The 21374-nt window shown below is 48.3% G+C and overlaps 1 protein-coding gene across 4 annotated transcripts in view; it reads left to right on the top strand.

The window, feature by feature from the left end:
* Positions 1-21374, top strand: part of HMX2 (H6 family homeobox 2) — a 69715-nt gene that overhangs the window by 12573 nt on the left and 35768 nt on the right. For 2 of the 4 annotated variants that reach the window (XM_073681353.1, XM_073681352.1), the window contains one exon: positions 14225-14527. The exons of the other annotated variants lie outside the window; for them this stretch is intronic. In XM_073681353.1, coding sequence (XP_073537454.1) covers positions 14472-14527 — 56 coding nt within the window. In that variant the 5' untranslated portion in view covers positions 14225-14471. The remainder of the gene's footprint in view (positions 1-14224; positions 14528-21374) is intronic. 4 annotated transcript variants of the gene reach the window in all.

The raw sequence follows: 21374 nt of genomic DNA, 5'->3' as shown, positions 1-21374 counted from the left end.
TTTTTTTGCACACCAGTTGACTTGTATAAGTTATTCTATTCTGAGACTCAGGAGAGAATTGTGCACACTCGGCTCATGTGAAATAACTATCATCTGAACAGCCCAATTGAATTACATCGGTCAGTGCGGTGTCCAATTTTTATTTGGACAGCATACATCCTTATTGTATACTCATCTGAACGAGCCCTTTGATTCATTGGATTTTCCATCAACCCTTAGGAAATAGACCTTAATGACCTGTGATTAGCTCCAAAGTCAGCATAAAATTGAGTGGTCTTTTGCTGTACCCCTGAGGCCCGTTACTGTGCCTGGCCTACTGGAGGATTCTCTGATAATCTAGTTGGCTAGTACACTGATAATGTCCATAGACTTCTAAGGATCAGGTACCTGCCAAAAGTCTGTTAGATGTACCCAAACATAAAGGTCACAGTACACATTAGACCAAATTTGGCTGTACTAAACAATATCGGGGAGATCATCAGTGTAATGTGCATGGAGGCCTTGCGGATGATACTTTTGTTCTCCGGGAGATAGGCTACTGCCAATGATCCTGGTAACGTCTCTCTCATGTAGATCTGTCACATGAAGTATATAGTTGCAACTCTGTTTTGTTTTTGTTTTGCAAATATATTATGAAGCTCTCTGAAGACACAAAAGTGTGTTCAGTGGGGTCCAACAACTGATCTTAAGAATGGGAGAGGAATAGTGGTAGAAGTGGCCATCATGCGTTCCCTCTCTCCCTCTCCAGCCTCTTCTTGCTAACCTCCAGACCAGAGGTGTCCAAACTTTTGACATTTCTGGGCTACATCTTGGGCCACGTATTAAATGGACAAACACTAATGAAAGCTGATGTGCAAATAGTGTATATAATTTTCATTGTTTTCTCCATCTCAAATAAGCAAAACATTCCTCCCATAATAATTCTAATTATACAGCGGCCCATTCAGAGAGTGTTTTAAAATCATTGATCAGGTCAAAAATTGTGGTCACTAATATAGAAAGGGTTAAATAAATTGCTACACGGAGGCTGGTGTATACATCACAAAAGATACAATGAGACTGCTGTCTATAAACAGCACATAGGAGACATGAGACTGTTGTATATACATCACATAGGAGACACTGAGACTGCAGTATATACATCACATAGGAGACACTGAGACTGCTGTGTATACATCACATAGGAGACACTGAGACTGCACTATATACATCACATAGGAGACACTGAGACTGCTGTATATACATCACATAGGAAACACTGAGACTGCTGTATTTACATCACATAGGAGACACTGAGACTGCTGTTGTATATACTATGCATAACATAGCTGACACTGATACTGCTGTATTTACATCACATAGGAGACACTAAGACTGCTGCATATACATCCCATAAAAGACACTGAGACTGCTGTATATACATCACATAGCATACACTGGGACTGTTGCATATTCATCTCATAGGAGTTATGAAGCTGCTCTATATACATTACATAGGAGACACTAAGACTGTTGTATATACAACACATAAAAAACATTGAGACTGCTGTATATACATAACATAGAAGATACTGAGACTGCTTTATATATGTACATAGAAAACACTGGGACTACTGTGTATACATCACATAGGAGACATGAGGCTGCTGTATATACATCACATAGGAGACACTGAGACTGCCATATATACATTACATAGGAGACACTGAGACTGCTTTAAATACATAACATATGATACACTGGGAGTACTGTGTATCCATCACATAGGATACATTGAGACTGCTGTATATACATCACATAGCACTTAGGAGACATGAGGCGGTTGTATACATCACAAAGGAGACATCAAGACTACTGTATATATATCACATAGGATACATTTAGACTTCTGTATATAGACTCTCACCCAGACCCTGGCAATGCAAACCTATGGAATGTCTGCACAGTTCTCTGAACAAAAATTAAAGGAATGGTTAAAAAGAAAAATGGGCCAGTAGCCCACTATACATTTAAGCACTGCAGCCCACTGGAAATCTGTATTAGGCTATGTGCCCACGATGCAGAAATGCTCCGGATTTTTTTTGAGCGTTTCTGCATCTCCCTGGCAGAAAAAAACGCATGCAGATTGTACATGCGGATTGTACATGCGGATTGTACATGCGTTTTTCCTGCCAGGGACATGTGGATGTGAAGCGTTCTTCACATGCATTTCCGCATGCGGGTTGACAAGCGCTTTCCAAGAGATTTTAGCATCACTTGGAAAGTGCTTGTCAACTTGGTCAAACTATATAAATCCATGCAACCGGCATGGATTTATATAGTGTGACCGTAAAGAATGGTAAAAAATAAAAAATAAATATTATACTTACCTTCTGATGACCCCCGGAGTCCTTGTCTCTGCTTGCTGGCAGCTCGCGGTAGATTTAAGGACCTGCCGACGTCAGCGGTCGCGTGACCCGTCACATGACTAAATTACGTCACCGCAGGTCCTTTAGTCTACAGCGAGCTGCCGGCAAGCAGAGACAAGGACACCGGGGGCCATCAGAAGGTAAGTATAACATTTATTTTTTATTTTATTCTTTTTTTACAGGAACAATGGTACCCAGGTCTGGATGAGAGTCTCCTCTCCTCCACACCCGGGTACCATCCGCACATTGAAACGCTTGGATTCTGCATGTACAGATGTAGTGATGCGGATTCCATGCGTTCCAATGAAAGTCAATGGCGGCGAAAACGCAGCCCTTCCGCAAAATAATTGGTAGTGCTGCGTATTTTTCCGCAATGATAATCCGCAGCGGAAATTTCCGCAGCATGTGCACAGCACATGCGGATTATCATTGGGGAACATGGCAGAATTGCCGCTGCAGAAACGCTTAAAAAACGCATAGTGGGCACACAGCCTCTGGCCACAATAATAGCCAATTGGGGCCGCATGTGTAGCACCCTGAGGATTCGGCTGCTACAGGGGTATTGCACCTCAACCCAGAGGTGTGATATTCCACTCCCGGGTAAGGATGGAGTGTGGATCTGAGCTCGGTAGGCTGCATGCACTACACACATCCCATTTCCGAGGAGCAGACCGACGGTACTCCCACTTAGAAATGTGCAGGTACGACCGAGTCTGTTCCTGGCTGGAGTGGGAGGGGGGTGGAACATCCCAAGTAGTGTAGGGGCAGATAGGGGGAGCAGCCTGGGTAAAGATAGGAGCTCATTGGGTGCTGGTCACCTGAGCTCACACATAGAGGGTGTATATAAGGTGGGCACCAACTAAGAACAGGGTCAGTTGCAGAGAGAAAGTCAGCGAGCGGAGGAGAAGAGAGACCCAGAGTGAGAGAGGAGAGAGAGAGACCCAGAGGGGGAAACAGAAGAAAGGACTCTAAGACCCCAAATTAAATCCCCGGGTGAAGAGTCGGCATCAGGGTACCGGAACCCAAGCTGGTGGGGGCAAAAACACTCCCCAGCCAGAGACCGGAGACCGTGGGCAGCGTTTGCCACGGTCACCCACCACATCCACCACGAAGGCACACCACGAGGAGGGTCAGGGAACCCAAGGCCAAGGGTCTCCCAACAGAAGGCCCGAGGGAGCTGGACCTGGGTGGATCAATAGTGGGGACGGCCAGAGAAAGGACAGAAGGAGAGCTCAGGGTCACGCTCCGGACTTATTTGGGAGTTGGCTGGATCCAGAACCTGGTGGACGCAGCACGGCTCGGGAGGTCACTCGAAGCTGGAGTGACCAGAACATCAGCAGTGAGTAAACATCCTAAACTGCATAACCCGACTCTGTCTCTGATTGCCGTCTACACTGCATCACCACAACTCCCATCCTCTGCACCTGATCCCCCTGAGGCTATACCCCACCCGTTGGGGGTTATATCACCAAAGCTGCACCTACACCACCAGCCTCAGCGGACCCTGCTGCAGCGGCGGCCACAGTGACCGCAACACAACGGGTGGCGTAGTCGACAATAAAGAACTTATAACATCTGTATGACTGCCACATACAACTCAGTTTGACACCCTGGGCACGGACCGGGTCACAGCCACTCGGAAGACTACAACCCCCATCTGATCCGGCTCCGGATATTCCCCCTAAAAGAATATGGCCCAGGGGGCGCGTCAACTTTGGCGTAGTCGGCAGGATTACGTGCCCGCAACACCCGGGTACTGCGTGCCTGAAGAAAAGAACGAGTTTACCTCAAAAAGAAGCCTCCTGCCGGTTCCGGAGGGTCCCCGTCATCGGACCCCATCACCAGTCGATTCCCGCCGGTTGTCCGCCATTAACAGCGTTTTCCCGCCATCTGCAGAGTTTCCCGCCACTGGGAAGCGATTCCCGCCATTTCCAAAGGTTTCCCGCCTTGGAAGAGCGGACGCCATTATGGGCGTGCCAGAGGGTGGTGAGAGGCCGCCTCCCATCGTGGGCCAGGACCGAAAATGGCGCCAAAAGTGGAAACCGCCCCCACCAACAGAGACTGTGATGCTAGAGGTGTCTGTCAGCAAGAAAGAACTGCCCCTGGAGCTGACAATCACCAAGTGGCCCCGGGACCGCCCTCGAAGGGGGAGGAGACGAAAGGAGAGAACAAAGATGGGTGCCGCTTGGAGCAGTCTGGAGCGAGCGCACCCGGAGGCAAGAAGCCTGGAGAGGAGTAGCAGAGAAGCTCACCCGGAGATGGCCAGAGAGCAGAGCAGCACCGGCCCGCTGGCCAGGAGCCTGCTGGAAGAAGAGCAGAGCAGCACCGACCCGTTGGTCAGGAGCCTGCTGGAAACCACGACCCCACTAGGCCTAGTGGAGGTCCTCGCACAGCTCCCCCGAGACCGGGAGTGTGCACAGACTGCCCTGGAGGGCCTCACACGGAGGATGGCCCGGGTACAGCGAGAGACATTGGCGGAGTGGAGCCGAGAGATGGCCCAGCAAACCAAGACCCGGAGCACGCCAGCCAAGATGAGGAGACAGACCGCCTCTGAGGATGGCGCGGGAGGACCCAAGGCCGGAGACGGCGCCGAGAAGGGAGCCGAACGCATGGAGGCAGGTAAAGGGGACGTCTATACCCCAAACCAGGACACCGCTTACCTGCCCCAGCTCCCCGTCGCAGAGCCCGAAAGTCCCCCTGCTGTGCCCGAAAACGCCATGTCACCGACGCAGACTAGGCCCCAACCGGAAGCCGCCGCCGCGACCCCTGTGACGCCATGTGCACCGACCCCGAGCGTGGCAAAACAGGAAGTAACACCAGCCTGGTCGCAGGGCCTAGAATTCCCGGGCGTCGCATCACCAACAGCGCCCCCTACCTCCGCGGAGCCTCCGGCCTGGCCGCAAGGCCAGGTAGCCCAGGGCGCCGCCGTCCTGACAGTGCCCTTCACCTTCCAGGTGCCCCAGGCCTGGCCGCAAGGCCTGGGCAACCCGGGCGCCACCACCACCGCGCCCGCACCCGTAAAACCAAGGGTGCCGCGTCTGGGAGAGGACTTGTTTGCCCAGCACACGTGGCCGGACGGACAGCCTTTCATCTGGCCCCAGAGATATTATGAACTGGAGCACCAGAGGAGAGTTGGGGCCATGTGTGCACCCCTGATTCCGGCTCCGAAGCCCGTGATAAGGATCTCGCCCCCGCTTGAAGAGACCCAATTTGAGTGGGACCCCACCGGAGAAGACCTAATGGGGTTCACTCAAGAAACCAGGGCAGCTGCAGCGGAGCGTGCTGAGTGCTGCCGACAGCAGCTCGAGGAGTTTGCGAGGGAGCGGAGAGAGAGGCGGGTCCGGGAACAACAGGCCCAAATAAGGAGCGCCGAGCAGAAGAGCCGAACCAGGAGGGACCCCCATGCAGCGCACAGTCCCCGCACCACCGGGACTGTAATTAAGTTCAACATGCAGCATGGGTGGGGCTTCATCAGAGACCACAACACCCCCGGCGACGTCTTTGTCACGCGCAGAGATGTGGAGTCCCATCTGCCGGAGGGGCACAGAGGTCGTGACCTTTATATCGGGGACGAGGTCACCTTTACCCGGCACAAGTGTGCCAAAGGACCTTACGCCCTCCATGTGCATCGCCTGACAGAGGAGGAGCTGCGGTGTGAGGAGGAAGAACAAGAGGACCCGGACGGGTCTGAAACTAGAGCCAAAGGTAACCATAAAGCAAGAGCAGGAGGACGCCGTCGTTAAGTACAGCGAAGCAGGAGCTGTATATAGTTGCCCGTCGGGGCACCATAAACTGAAACTGTTACTGCTGCTAATATAGTCCCCGTTGGGACCAACATGTGTGAACTGTTACCCGTTTAACCCCTAAATCCCACTGACCGAGGACTGAGAGCGGTCAACCCCTATTCCCATTACCTGGCCGAGGACTGAGAGCGGCCACTACCCCTGTATATAGTTGCGCGTCCTAAAGCGCCCCCTACCGGTTTTATAGGAAAACCAGTTTCCAGAGAGACTGTCGCACTGTACCCGGACACACGTTGCACAGTGACCGGAGGAGGAGCCAGAGGCGACGAGAATGTTTTATTTGCTAATATATGTTGTTTTATATGTTTTATATGTTTATGCAAAAATTTGTATGTTTTTGGTGTTATGTCTTACAGCCCGAGGACGTGCTGTGATTTACCAGGGGGGAATGTAGCACCCTGAGGATTCGGCTGCTACAGGGGTATTGCACCTCAACCCAGAGGTGTGATATTCCACTCCCGGGTAAGGATGGAGTGTGGATCTGAGCTCGGTAGGCTGCATGCACTACACACATCCCATTTCCGAGGAGCAGACCGACGGTACTCCCACTTAGAAATGTGCAGGTACGACCGAGTCTGTTCCTGGCTGGAGTGGAAGGGGGGTGGAACATCCCAAGTAGTGTAGGGGCAGATAGGGGGAGCAGCCTGGGTAAAGATAGGAGCTCATTGGGTGCTGGTCACCTGAGCTCACACATAGAGGGTGTATATAAGGTGGGCACCAACTAAGAACAGGGTCAGTTGCAGAGAGAAAGTCAGCGAGCGGAGGAGAAGAGAGACCCAGAGTGAGAGAGGAGAGAGAGAGACCCAGAGGGGGAAACAGAAGAAAGGACTCTAAGACCCCAAATTAAATCCCCGGGTGAAGAGTCGGCATCAGGGTACCGGAACCCAAGCTGGTGGGGGCAAAAACACTCCCCAGCCAGAGACCGGAGACCGTGGGCAGCGTTTGCCACAGTCACCCACCACATCCACCACGAAGGCACACCACGAGGAGGGTCAGGGAACCCAAGGCCAAGGGTCTCCCAACAGAAGGCCCGAGGGAGCTGGACCTGGGTGGATCAATAGTGGGGACGGCCAGAGAAAGGACAGAAGGAGAGCTCAGGGTCACGCTCCGGACTTATTTGGGAGTTGGCTGGATCCAGAACCTGGTGGACGCAGCACGGCTCGGGAGGTCACTCGAAGCTGGAGTGACCAGAACATCAGCAGTGAGTAAAACATCCTAAACTGCATAACCCGACTCTGTCTCTGATTGCCGTCTACACTGCATCACCACAACTCCCATCCTCTGCACCTGATCCCCCTGAGGCTATACCCCACCCGTTGGGGGTTATATCACCAAAGCTGCACCTACACCACCAGCCTCAGCGGACCCTGCTGCAGCGGCGGCCACAGTGACCGCAACACAACGGGTGGCGTAGTCGACAATAAAGAACTTATAACATCTGTATGACTGCCACATACAACTCAGTTTGACACCCTGGGCACGGACCGGGTCACAGCCACTCGGAAGACTACAACCCCCATCTGATCCGGCTCCGGATATTCCCCCTAAAAGAATATGGCCCAGGGGGCGCGTCACATGCGTAACATGAATAACACATGACTGCAAAATCAGACTACACAGGGTTCATTTGTAGTCTGTCACTATGGAAACAAGTCAGCATAGGGCACAAAGCAGTAGGATATTTCTTTATATAGAGTTTTTGCAAAGCTGCTTCATTTTTTATTTTAGACACATTTGAAATGGAAATAAAATTGCTTGTGAAGGTGACATCGCCTCCTTTTACATCTATCGTATTGTTTTTCTGTAATGCACTAACAAGTTGTAGCTTTGTTTAAGTAATTGTAGAAAATCCAAAGTGAACGTTGAAAAACCTAGCTGAGTCCTAGATCATCTTGCATTCTGAGAAGTAAAAAGGATTCAACATTAAGTCTTGGATTACACCTGCTCTACTACACCCCCTCCACAGCTTCTTACACTACTAAATATTTAACCACACAGCGGAATAAGTGTGGATTCCAGGGGCGCTGCCTGGCACTCAGCAGGTGCCGTCTTAGGATGGTATCTGGACACAGAAGCTTGTTGCTGTTTCTCTACAATTGTGTTTTGGCTACACTGGAAACTTTTTCACAGATACGTTTTCTTCTTGCACTAGAAAATTCTAAAGAAGCTATAAAGAATTTCAAGAGGTTTCCCCATATTGAGGTTTCTTCATCTTTAAAGGGGTTGTCCACCTTTGGGAACAATTTTTTTGTTTGTTTCTTAAATGCATGTAATTGGGTTTAAAAATTATTTTTCTAAATGGATTTCAGTAAAAAAAAATTGCACTGTTTGCTTTCTTTAGCCTCTGAGTTAACTGAGAATCTGTCAGTGAGCCCACTATGATGTAACACTTTATTTGTCTTTTTCTGAGCTCCTCTGGGCTAATTTATGACCAGAGACCACATCAAAGTTGAATGTCTAGTGAAAAAAAGAACCTGTGAAACCCAAACTGTGCCAAATTTGTAATGAAATCCAATAGCAAAGAAATGATTTTTACCCCCAAATACATGCATTTAAGTAAAAGAAAAAATTGTCCCAAAAATGGTCAACTGCTCTAAAGGGAACCTGACAGCTGATACTGTATATGCTGCGCAATCCAGGTATGTTTGGTTCTGAAAAGCTGTAGTGTTTCAGAGAAAAACATACTTTGAAGACTTCTTTTCACCTGCTTCCCTTGAGTGACACGTCTCTCCCTGCATGTGTGTATAGGAAGAGACCTGTTACGCATTGGCTGCGGGCGTGAAGAAGCCCCCGTGGACCAGCCTTTCTGACTAGTCTCCCCTGTGGCTTAGTCCCCAGCGGCGTTTAAAGTATGTTTTTCCCTGAAACATCACAGTGGTTCAGAATCAATCAAACATGGCTGAAATCATACACCAGTGTCTGATACTTGCTGTCTGTGGTTCAGGCAACATGTACTGTATCAGCAGTCAGGTTCAGACTGAACAGGCTGTAGCTTCCACACATTTCTCTGAGCTCCAACACACAGACTACTCAGCTTTCCTACCTGACCCATGCAGTCTCCATTCAGAGAGAGACCATGGTGTGTCTCTCTCCCAGCTACAGATCACATTTTGGCTGGCCACTCACTAGCTTCAACCCACTCCACTCTGCTCAACATCCAACTGACTGACTCAAGGTGAACCCATTTCCTGGTTCTTAGTCAAAGCTAGCCAGGTGCATCTAATTATGACCTGCAGTGCTAGGATTTAACGCAGTCCTACCTGGCTTTGCTACAGCAGATATGACTGCAATGTGCAGCATGGGGCAAACATAAGAGAAACAAAATATTTCAGATTATGTAACACACATGTAAAGCACATTTATTTTCATTTTAGCAAAACATACTTGCCAACTTTTGAAGGTAAGCAACCGGGAGGAGAATCCACTTTGCCAGCAAATTTTGCACATAGCCATGCCCCTTTTTTGAAGTTACTCCCACTCCCTGCTCCAGCGTACACCATTGATAGCCTCACTGAATGAAGAAACCTCCTCGCTGGTTTCCACAAAGTTTTAGGCAGATTTGGGGATGGTCCTTCTGAGAGTCTCCCTTAGGCTGGGGCTACAGGAGCGTATTAAAAATCGGTCTGATTTTAAAAGTGGGACAATTTTTTTCTCGCTTTTCATCTGTGTCGTGCGCAATCTGTTTTTTTACAGCAGCAGATATTAATCATTTACAGGACCATTTACAGTTTTCTATGCTACTGAATTGTAATGTATCCGTAAAAATTGTATACTTCATTGTGGCTCCGCATTAATCCCCCCAGCGCACGCACTGTGAACTGCAGGGATTCGCTGGTTTCTGATCTTGGACCGGAGGGTATGTATATTATGTTATACATACTCTCGCAGCATGCGTCCTGTAGTCGGCCATGCCCACTGCACGACCTCATCACTAGAAGGGGAGTAACCTTGCTCAATACAAGGGTATGGAGTGAGGCCGCGCCCACTAGACGGGCTCTGGCCGGGAGTATGGATAACTCATGCATACCGTCCATTCCCGGGTCAGAAACCGGCGAATCCCTGCAGAGCTCACTTCCTGGAATGGTGGGGCTTCATAAGTCTGCAGTCACACAGAGTGACTGCAGACCTATCGAGTTGGGTCTGACAATCCCTTTAAGAGATAAGAACAACCCATGGTAGGCTGAATAAAAATTAAAAAAATTGCTATTCCATGGGATTGTCATACTTTAAAGAGGTTATCTGGTGCCATCAAGGACTGCTCACTTCCGCACTGGAAGTGGTGGGTACTAGTGATGAGCGAGCATGCTCGCCACTGCTCGGTACTCGTACGAGCATCACGGTGCTCGACAAGCTCGGCGCTCGCCGAGTATTTCCGGGTTGCTCGGGCGGGAACTCGGGTCCCCTCCCTGCATGTTTGGCGCTCTTTAGAGAGCCAATGAACATGCAGGGATTGCCTGCCATGCACTGTAATGCCGTAGCCATGTTGGTTATGGGCATTACAGTGATTGTCTGACCGCACAGCGTCATCAGGTCTATATCAGACCTGGCGCCGCCATGCTCGTCACAGTCACTCCGGATCAGACAGTGTAAGGACAGCTGCTGCAGTGTCAGGTAGAGATTTGATCGTGTATTAGGTAGTGTAGGGATAAAAACCGTACATTACACATATCCATCTTAACAAACAGTCTTTCTGAGGACTAATCCATCTGCAGAGATATCAGGCAGGGTGTATATAGGCAGGCAGGCAGGGTATATAGCAGACTGCAGTGCACATAGCACGAGAGGCTCCATTCCAATTCTGCCTTCTGCTGCTGTTAGATATTTCTAGAAATAGGCCCAGGTCTCAGGGGCCAGGAATACTTTTCTTTGGATCCTAATCCTCATTATTAAAAAGCAATCCAGAGAACACCGTTTTTCTGCGCCATTTGCTTGTTGGCACTGCAGAATACAGCCAGGTCCTTTCCATATTAGAGCGCTAGAAATCCAGCTATTTAAAACTCTGTTTCCTCTGTCAAATGGATGATATGAAAATACTGCCATTTCTGGCCTCCATTAAAAATTTCCTTTAGTATGTCATTGAAGCAATTCACCGCAGTTTGCTGTTCAAACTACTTACCTACAGGCCAGGTATTTAAAACTCTGTTTTCTCCATCACACAGATCACATATAAGTTCGCTCCAAACTCAGTCATTTGTAGTGAGCGTGGAAGATACTGTCCTGCATTTAAAATGGGCAAGGCACGTGGCAAGGGACGGGGAACTGGACGTGATGGTAATGGTGCATGCAGAGGCCGAGGATAAGGCCGTGGGCAAGCCGAAACACCCACATCTTCTCGCCTGACCTTCCTGTCCCAATTTCTAGGGGACCGCAGCACACCACTATTGAACCCAGAGCAGTGTCAAAAGGTTGTTGATTGTATAGCGGATAATGCTTCTTGTCACTTAGCCACCACCACCACCACCCTGTCTTCCACACGGTCAAGTCTCAGTAGCCGTGAGTCTGGACCGCATATTCCTCACCCTGATCCTCCTTCCTCCCACCATGCCGAGTGCCCAGAGACAACTGATCCCACACTTGGACACTCTGAAGAGCTGTTCACTTTTCCATTTATAGATTCGGGCCTCTCGCCCGGTCCACTTGAAGCGGGACAAGAGGAGATCGCGTGTAGCGATGCCCAAATATTTGAGCAGCCACGGTCACACGAAGGCGACGGTGGGAAAGAGTCACAAGAGGTGGACGATGATGAGACACAATTACCAGAAAGTCAGGAGGAGGACCAGGGTGCGGAAGTGGAAGACGAGGTGGTGGATGATATAGTAACTGACCCAACCTGGCAGGAGGACATGCAGAGCGAGGACAGCAGCACACAGGGGGAGGGAGGCAGAGCACCCCAACAGGCAGGAAGAAGCAGTGTGGTGGCCGCAGACAGAAGGCAGGCAACCGTTCCCCGTAACAACAAAAGGAAGTTGCTAGTACAACTGTTAGGTCTTCCCAAGTCTGGTTGTTTTTAAAAGACTCTGCCGATAACCCCAAAAAGGCCATTTGCACCACCTGCCAGGCCAGCATCAGAAGGGGTGGAAAAACGACCAGCCTGACCACCACCAGCATGATCAGGCACATGGCAGCAAAGCACCCGACTTTGTGGGCCGAACCCCAGGGTCCAGGAACAGTGTCTGCGGGTGGCACCATTGCTTCTTCCGCTGTTGTGCATGCAAGCCAATCCCCTGTCAATGGTGCATGCGAAGACGCCTCCTGCCCTGCACCTGTCGTTGCACACTCTCAAGTAGCAGCATCAGGAAGCATGTCCATGTCCTTGTCCCAGCGCAACGTTCAGTTGTCCATACCCCAGTCCTTGGAGCGCAAATATGCAGCCAACGCCCCACAGGCCACACTACTAAATTCTCACATTTCATGACTGCTTGCCCTCGAAATGTTGGCTTTTAGGCTCGTGGAGACGGAAGCATTCCGCAACCTGATGGCGGCGGCCGTTCCTCGGTACTCGGTCCCCAGCCGCCACCATTTCTCCTGGTGTGCCGTCTCCGCATTACACAAGCACGTGTCCCAAAACATTAGCCGTGCTCTCAACAACTCAGTTACCTGTAAAGTCCACCTAACCACGGACACGTGGACAAGTGCTTGTGGGCAGGGACGGTACATCTCGCTGACAGCACACTGCGTTAACATAGTGGAAGCCGGGACCCAGTCAGACCTTGGGACGGAACACGTCCTCCCGATGCCAAGGATTGCGGGCCCTAGGTCAATCAGGGTTGCCCCCACGGTCTACAGCTCCTGCACCTTATCCTCCTCAGCCCCCTCCTCCTTTTCAGACTCCATCTCCGAAATGACCACATCAGTCACAAGCTGGAAGCACTGCAGCACTGCCTCGGCCAAGCGGCAACAGGCTGTGCTGAAGCTAATATGCTTAGGTGAAAAACCACACAATGCTGAAGAGTTGTGGACAGCTCTGAAAGAGCAGGCAGATCTGTGGCTCACACAGAACCTACAGCCAGGCATGGTCGTGTGTGACAATGGCCGGAACCTGGTGGCGGCTCTGAGGCGAGGCAAGCTCACACACGTACCATGCCTTTCCCATATGCTTAACCTCGTGGTTCAGCGGTTTCTCAAATCCTACCCGGAGCTGCCGGATCTGCTTGTTAAAGTACTCCGCCTGTGTGCCCATTTTAGAAAGTCAGCTACAGCTTCCGCCGCCCTTGCAGTGTTTCAGCAGCGTTTGCAGCTTCTGGCTCACAGACTGGTGTGTGATGTTCCCACGCATTGGAACTCTGCACTGCAGATGTTAGGAAGGATTTGTGAGCAGAAGAGGGCAGTTGTTGAGTGCCAGCATCAACAAGGGGATCTGCTACTTTGGATCTAATCCTTATAAACAGGGAGGAAATGGTTGAGGAGGTAAAGGTGGCTGGGACCCTAGGAGGCAGCGATCATGCTATTATAGAATTTTGGATAACTAGAGGAGGAAGACATGTGAAGACTCAAACTTCAAGGTTAGATTTTAGAAAGGCAGATTTTAAGAGACTCAGAAAGAGAATAGGAGGGATCCAATGGCTGGATGTCCTTAAGGACAAAAATGTCCAGGAAGGATGGGAAATTTTTAAAAATGAGATTCTCAAAGCACAATCGTTAACAATCCCGAAAAGTAGGAAGAATGGGAAGCATTTAAGGAAACCAGGATGGATGAACACAGAACTTAAACACATGCTAAAAAGAAAGAAAGAAATGTTTATTAAATGGAAAGAGGGAGGCATATCTAAAGAAGATTATAATGCAGTCTGCAGATCCTGCAGGGCACGTATCAGGTTAGCTAAAGCTGACAATGAATTAAGGCTTGCAAGAGATGTCAAAAGCAATAAAAAAGGATTTTGGGGGTATGTCAAAAGTAAAAGAAAAGTCAAAGATGCTATAGGATTTTTACAGGATGAAAATGGAGAAATGGTAAGAGAGGATGTTGAGAAGGCCGAACTTTTTAATTCCTATTTTGCATCTGTTTTCTCTCAGAAAGAAAATGTAACATCAACTGATCTTCACTGTCCTTTTAAAGGAATAAAGGAATCCAAGTTATCTGTAAACAGAAAGATTGTGAGGGAATATTTAGCTAACATAAATGAGTTCAAGTCTCCAGGTCCAGATGAATTACACCCCAGAGTACTGAAGGAGATCGTAGAAGAAATTTTAGAACCACTCTCCATAATCTTTGAAAATTCTTGGAGAACAGGAGAAGTCCCAGAAGACTGGAGAAGAGCAAATGTTGTTCCTATCTTCAAAAAGGGGAAGAAGGTGGACCCAGGGAACTATAGGCCGGTGAGTCTGACTTCTATACCAGGAAAGATCTTTGAAAAAATTATTAAACAACATGTATGTAAGTACATGGATAAGAATGAAGTGATTAACCAGAGTCAGCATGGGTTTGTAACTAACAGGTCATGTCAGACTAACTTAATTTCCTTCTATGACAGAATCACTGACTGGATGGATCAGGGAAATGCTGTAGATATAGTATATCTTGACTTCAGCAAAGCATTTGACAAAGTATCTCACACCATCCTTATTGAAAAAATGACCAAGTATGCAATGGACCAGGCAACTGTTAGGTGGATTCATAACTGGCTTAGTGATCGGACTCAAAGGGTGGTTGTAAATGGCTTCACATCCAGCTGGATGAATGTCTCAAGTGGGGTACCACAGGGCTCCATCCTGGGACCTGTATTGTTCAACATCTTTATCAATGATTTAGATGAAGGAATTGAGGGTAAACTGATTAAATTTGCTGATGACACAAAGCTAGGAGGGATAGCTAATACTAGAGAAGAGAGAGAGAGAGGATTCAAAAAGACCTAAATAAACTGGAGCAGTGGGCAGCAACCAACAGAATGGTTTTTAACAGGGAAAAATGCAAAGTACTACATCTGGGCAATAAAAATGGAAAAAGCATATACAGAATGGGAGGAATAGAGCTAAGCAACAGTACATGTGAAAAAGACTTAGGTATACTAATAGATCATAGACTGAACATGAGTCAACAGTGTGATGCAGCAGCAAAAAAGGCAAATACAATTCTGGGATGTATTAACAGAAGCATACAGTCTAGATCACGTGAAGTCATTATCGGTCTTTACTCCTCTTTGGTCAGACCTCATCTGGAATACTGTGTACAGTTTTGGGCACCACATTTTAAAAAAGACATAGACAAACTGGAGCAAGTTCAGAGAAGAGCGACCAGAATGGTGACTGGTCTGCAAACCATGTCCTATGAGGAACGGTTGCAGGATTTGGGAATGTTTAGCTTGCAAAAAAGAAGACTGAGAGGAGACTTAATAGCTGTCTACAAATATGTCAAGGGCTGTCACATTGTAGAAGGATCATCTTTATTCTCATTTGCACAAGGAAAGACTAGAAGCAATGGGATGAAACTAAATGGGAGGAGACACAGATTAGATATTAGAAAAAACTTTTTGACAGTTAGGGTGATTAATGAGTGGAACAGGCTGCCACGAGAGGTGGTGAGTTCCCCTTCAATGGACGTCTTCAAACAGAGGCTGGACAGACATCTGTCTGAGATGATCTAGTGAATCCTGCTTTGAGCAGGGGGTTGGACCAGATGACCCAGGAGGTCCCTTCCAACTCTACCATTCTATGATTCTATGATTCTATGATAAGGCCGTCGGTATTCAGTTCAGACTCCACACATAAGACCTCAGGAGTGGACATGGATGTCAGACATACAGTATGTACCATCCTCCAAAACTTTGAGGACTCCACCAAGATGGTGAGCGGTGATGACGTCATAATTAGCGTCACCATCCCGCTTCTCTGTCTTCTGAAATGCTCTCTGCTCACAATCACAGAGGATGCATTACAGGCAGAGCACGATGAGATGGAGCAAGCAACCATACAGGGTGATTACACACAGCCAAGCCTCATCTCATCCCAACGTGGATTGGGTGACAATGAGGAACAGGAGGAGGAGCAAGAACATGAGCTAGTTTCATGCACTATAGACGGTACTACCTGCACAGCTGTCATACCGTCTGTTCAGCATGGATGGCCAGAGGACAGAGAGGAGGAGGAGGAGAGCATGGTCAGTCATCCTCTTGGTGAGGACATGGAAGTCTTGCCTGTTAGTAGTCTGGCACGCATGGTTGAGTTTATGTTACGCTGTCTTTCCCATGACCCTCGCGTTCTCAAAATTTTGGGTGACAGTCATTACTGGTTGGTGACACTTCTAGACCCAGGCTACAAGGAGAACTTTATATCTCTTATTCCTGAGGCGGACAGGTCTACAAAAATGGGGATGTACCAGAAGACCCTTGTTGCGGAACTATTAAAAAAATTACCATCTGAAAATGCTGGTGGTAGAGGGCACACTTCCTTGGACAACCAAGGAGTACAGGCGAGAGAGACACAACTTCAATCCAGCAGAGGTAGGGGAACACTGTCAAAGTTCTGGGAGAGTTTTCTCAGACCCTCCCATCGCACAGGCCCTGAGGCGCGGGGTACTCTCACAAGGAGTGCAAAGTTTGGGAAGATGCTGAGGGAGTACCTTGCCGACCGTTCCAACGTCCTCCGTGATTCCGCTGTGCCTTATAATTATTGGGTATCCAAGCTGGATACGTGGAATGAACTGGCTCTCTATGCCTTGGAGGTCCTGGCCTGCCCTGTCGCCAGCGTTTTATCAGAGCGGGTTTTTAGTGCCGCTGGTGGAATTATAACTGATAAGCGCATCCACCTGTCAACTGAAAATGCTGACAGGCTGACTCTTATAAAAATGAACAAGGGCTGGATTGGGCCTGACTTCTCAACACCACCGAATGATAGCAGCGTAACATAAACTCAAACCCAGTGTCTTTTCTTGGGAGGTGTATTCCCATGCACCTTTTCACACCCACACATGGGTATACGCTTCCTGATTTTGGCTATTTGCTCTTGTCCTCCTCCTTCTCCTCATCCTCCACCACCATATCACCAGGGTGACCGTGGTCCGTGATGCAACATCCACATAATTTTTTTAAAAGGTGTTTATGATGCCCGTAAAAAAATTTTTTTATACAGTATGTTCATGTATACCCCCCAGGGGTAAATGTTTGTCAGCCCATACACTTAGTGCATGGGCATTACAAGTATAGGAGGCCCGCTATGGGAGACTCTCTCCTTTCTAATGGGAATTTGTCGTTACTGTGGTCCTGCTCTATGTGTCTTTAAATTCTTAGTGGGGTTTTTCCTAAAATTGATCAGCCGTTGGACTCACTGCATACCCTATAACTGTATAGCAGACTCTCTCCTTTCTAATGGGAATTTGTCGTTACTGTGGCCCTGCTCTATCTGTCTTTAAATTCTTAGTGGGGTTTTTCCTAAAATTGGTCAGCCGTTGGACTCACTACATACCCTATAACTGTATAGCAGACCCTCTCCTTTCTAATGAGAACATGTCGTACCTTGTTACTGTGGCCCTGCTCTATGTGTCTTTAAATTCTTAGTGGGGTTTTTCCTAAAATTGGTCAGCCGTTGGACTCACGGCATAACCTATAACTGTATAGCAGACTCTCTCCTTTCTAATGGGAATTTGTCGTTACTGTGGCCCTGCTCTATTTGTCTTTAAATTCTTAGTGGGGTTTTTCCTAAAATTGGTCAGCCGTTGGACTCACTGCATACCCTATGACTGTATAGCAGACCCTCTCCTTTCTAATGGGAACATGTCGTACCTTGTTACTGTGGCCCTGCTCTGTGTGTCTTTAAATTCTTAGTGGGGTTTTTCCTAAAATTGGTCAACCGTTGCACTCACTGCATACCCTATAACTGTATAGCAGACTCTCTCCTTTCTAATGAGAACATGTCGTACCTTGTTACTGTGGCCCTGCTCTGTGTGTCTTTAAATTCTTAGTGGGGTTTTTCCTAAAATTGGTCAGTCGTTGGACTCACTGCATACCCTATAACTGTATAGCAGACCCTCTCCTTTCTAATGGGAACATGTCGTACCTTGTTACTGTGGCCCTGCTCTATGTGTCTTTAAATTCTTAGTGGGGTTTTTCCTAAAATTGGTCAGTCGTTGGACTCACTGCATACCCTATAACTGTATAGCAGACCCTCTCCTTTCTAATGAGAACATGTCGTACCTTGTTACTGTGGCCCTGCTCTGTGTGTCTTTAAATTCTTAGTGGGGTTTTTCCTAAAATTGGTCAGTCGTTGGACTCACTGCATACCCTATAACTGTATAGCAGACCCTCTCCTTTCTAATGGGAACATGTCGTACCTTGTTACTGTGGCCCTGCTCTATGTGTCTTTAAATTCTTAGTGGGGTTTTCCCAAATTTTGGCAGCCCTTGCAGTCACAACATGGGCATTACCACTATAGGAGACCCGCTCCTTTATAATGGGAAAATTTTTTTTTACTGAGACCCTCCTCTATGTCTCTTCAAAGGGGTATTGGGTTGCGTCCAAATTTTTGGCAGCCCTTGCAGTCACTGGATATGCAATAACAGTATAGGTGACCCACTTGTTAATCATGGGAACAACAAAGCATCGCCGGCTAATGGCTCTCTAACAATAGCTATGGCCGACTGCTGGCCTTTTAAGAATAGTATGGGCTGTCTGATGAAATAAAAATAGGCTTTATGACTTTCAGAGTCCCTCCATCATAAATAAAAAAGGATGTGTCTGATGATGTGTCACACACCACATTGCCACATTGCTTTTTTACTGAGGAGGAAACACACGCAAACACGGGGAGAACATACAAAGTCCTTGCAGATGTTGTTCTTGCTGGGATTTGAACCCAGGATCCCAGCGCTGCAAGGCTTCAGTGCTAACCACTGATCCAATATGCTGCCGTTCACCCTCTAATATCTAACAGGCTGGAGAAACTTGCACCTACTGCCACTCTATCTTCAACTCCTTTGTGAGAAAATGTATTTGGGCAGCCACTCAGTCTACCAAATAAAATTCCTGAGAAGGAAATTGGGGATGGCTTCGCTACTGGTACTGGGGGCAGTGCTAATACCATGGCGTTGTACCATAGTTTGCTGGAAATATTCCAGGCTGGTAGGAGGCAAGCAAATTCCTACAGAAAAGTACCAGCAGTAATGTTCAGGCCACATTTCAAGTGCAAGCAGCTTTAGAGGACTTCCTAGGAGAAATGACACGCAGGGTAGATACGGTTTCCCTCTATGCCAGTCCTTTCACCGAGCTAAATACAACTCTCAGCAAAAAAAGCTGCGGACTGGCTCCGTACCGTCCCTGGCCACATTCACCTGTCCACGTGTTTGTGGCTCGGCGGGCCTTCCCAGTAAGTGCACTGGGCAAGGCACGGGTAATGTTGTGGGACCCGTGCTTGTGGAAGGCGGAGGCGATACCGGGAAATATAGTGGCGGTTGACCGAGTATGGACACCCAGCCGCCGCCGACATGAGGTTGTTAAAAGCTTCTGCCTCCACGAGCTTAGAAGGCCATATTTCTAGTGCAAAGAGCTGCCCAGAAATCTGGCAGTTTAGTGTTGCGGCCTGTGGGTGGGTGGGTGGCTGGCTGCATACTTGCACGTGCATTCCAAGTAACAGAAAACTAAGCAGATGGTGGCCTCTATCATCATCATGGCCTCACCTTGACACTATGAACTCTCCTGAAGGAGAAGCCAGGGTCCACCGGAGGAGTCTCCGGTACTCTGGTGGGCCCGTCCAACCCTGCCGAAAAGCAGTCCTTGCTAAGAAAAGTGTGGGGGAAGGTTCCCAGACACTCTATGGCTGCTTTTTTAATGTGGATCGGCCATGCTTATGCATGTTATTTCTCAAAACGCATTACAGATCAGGCCATTGTCCAACTCTGTATTCAAGAAATTAAATGCGCAAAGAAAGATGTGTGTGTGTCAAACCACCACCGACAAGTGCGAGTTGATGTTGGATGGGCTGCCATTGCTTCTGCAACAAGCTCAATTACAGGACTTCCTGGGAGAAATGACATTCAGGGTAGATACGGTTTCCCTCTATGCCAGTCCTTTCACCGAGCTAAATACAACTCTCAGCAAAAAAAAGTTGTGAACTGGCTCTTTACCGTTCTGGCCACATTCACCTGTCCACGTGTTTGTGGTTAGGCGGTCCTTCCCAATAAGTGCTCTGGGGAGGGCACAGGTAATGTTGTGGGACCCATGCTTGTGGAAGGCGGAAGTGATACCGGGAAATATAGTGGCGGCTGGGGACCGAGTATGGACACTCGGCCGCCGCCGGCATGAGGTTATGAAAAGCTTCCGCCTCCACGAGCCTAAAAGGCCACATTTCAAGTGCAAGCAGCTGTCAAAAATTTGGCAGTATAGTATTGCAGCCTGTGGGTGGGTGGCTGCCTGCATACATGCGCTTGCATTCCAAGGAATGGGGTAGGGACAACTGAACGCTGCAGTGGGACAAGGACGTGGACGGTGATTTTCTGCAATGACAGGTGCATGGCGGGAGGCATCTTTGCATGCACCAAGGATCACTTCTGATGGGTACACTTTTAGGCAGTGACCTAGGAGTCAGAGATGCTTCCAGAGGTCTTCCCCATGCTGTTCCCATGTCTTTTCAGCACTGTATGCATGAGTCTGATGATGTGTCACACACCACATGGCCAGATAAGGTTGTAAAATGTTAAAATGACATTTCCCAGTGAATGCATTTGTCTTGGTTGAAAGCAATTCAAAAGTGCAAAAACGCATCAAAAACGCTACGTGTGAACATAGCCCAAGTTGTGGAGGAATATTTTTGTTTTTGGTTATTTATTTTGCCTTATATACCAGTCATTACCCTGGAAAGGATATTCCTTAACATATTTCCCTGGAAAATCCATTTTGGTTTCGTTTTTGTATGTTTTATTGTGAGTCCGTAAAAGTGGTGTAATACTCTGACAATGTTGCTGACAGCAGTGACCTGGGAGTCAGAGATGCTTCCAGGGGTCTTCCCCATGCTGTTTCCATGTCATTTGAGCACTGTTCCCATCGATTTGGGCAATTTTTAGGCCCTCTGCAGACTGCCGGGGGGAGCCGCCTGAAAAATAGACTTACATTGGGCTCGTTGCTCGGGTCGAGCACCCGAGTATTCCAATTTGCTCGACCTGAGCAACGAGTACCCGTGCATTTTAGTGCTCGCTCATCACTAGTGGGTACTCATGACATTACGACCCCACACAACTGGT

Source organism: Phyllobates terribilis, unplaced genomic scaffold (assembly GCF_046119375.1).
Source record: "Phyllobates terribilis strain yellow unplaced genomic scaffold, ASM4611937v1 Scaffold_5__5_contigs__length_657084704, whole genome shotgun sequence".
Classification (NCBI taxonomy): Eukaryota; Metazoa; Chordata; class Amphibia; order Anura; family Dendrobatidae; genus Phyllobates; species Phyllobates terribilis.
Note: the sequence above shows the minus strand (reverse complement) of the source record. Positions and strands in the feature narration are given on the sequence as shown.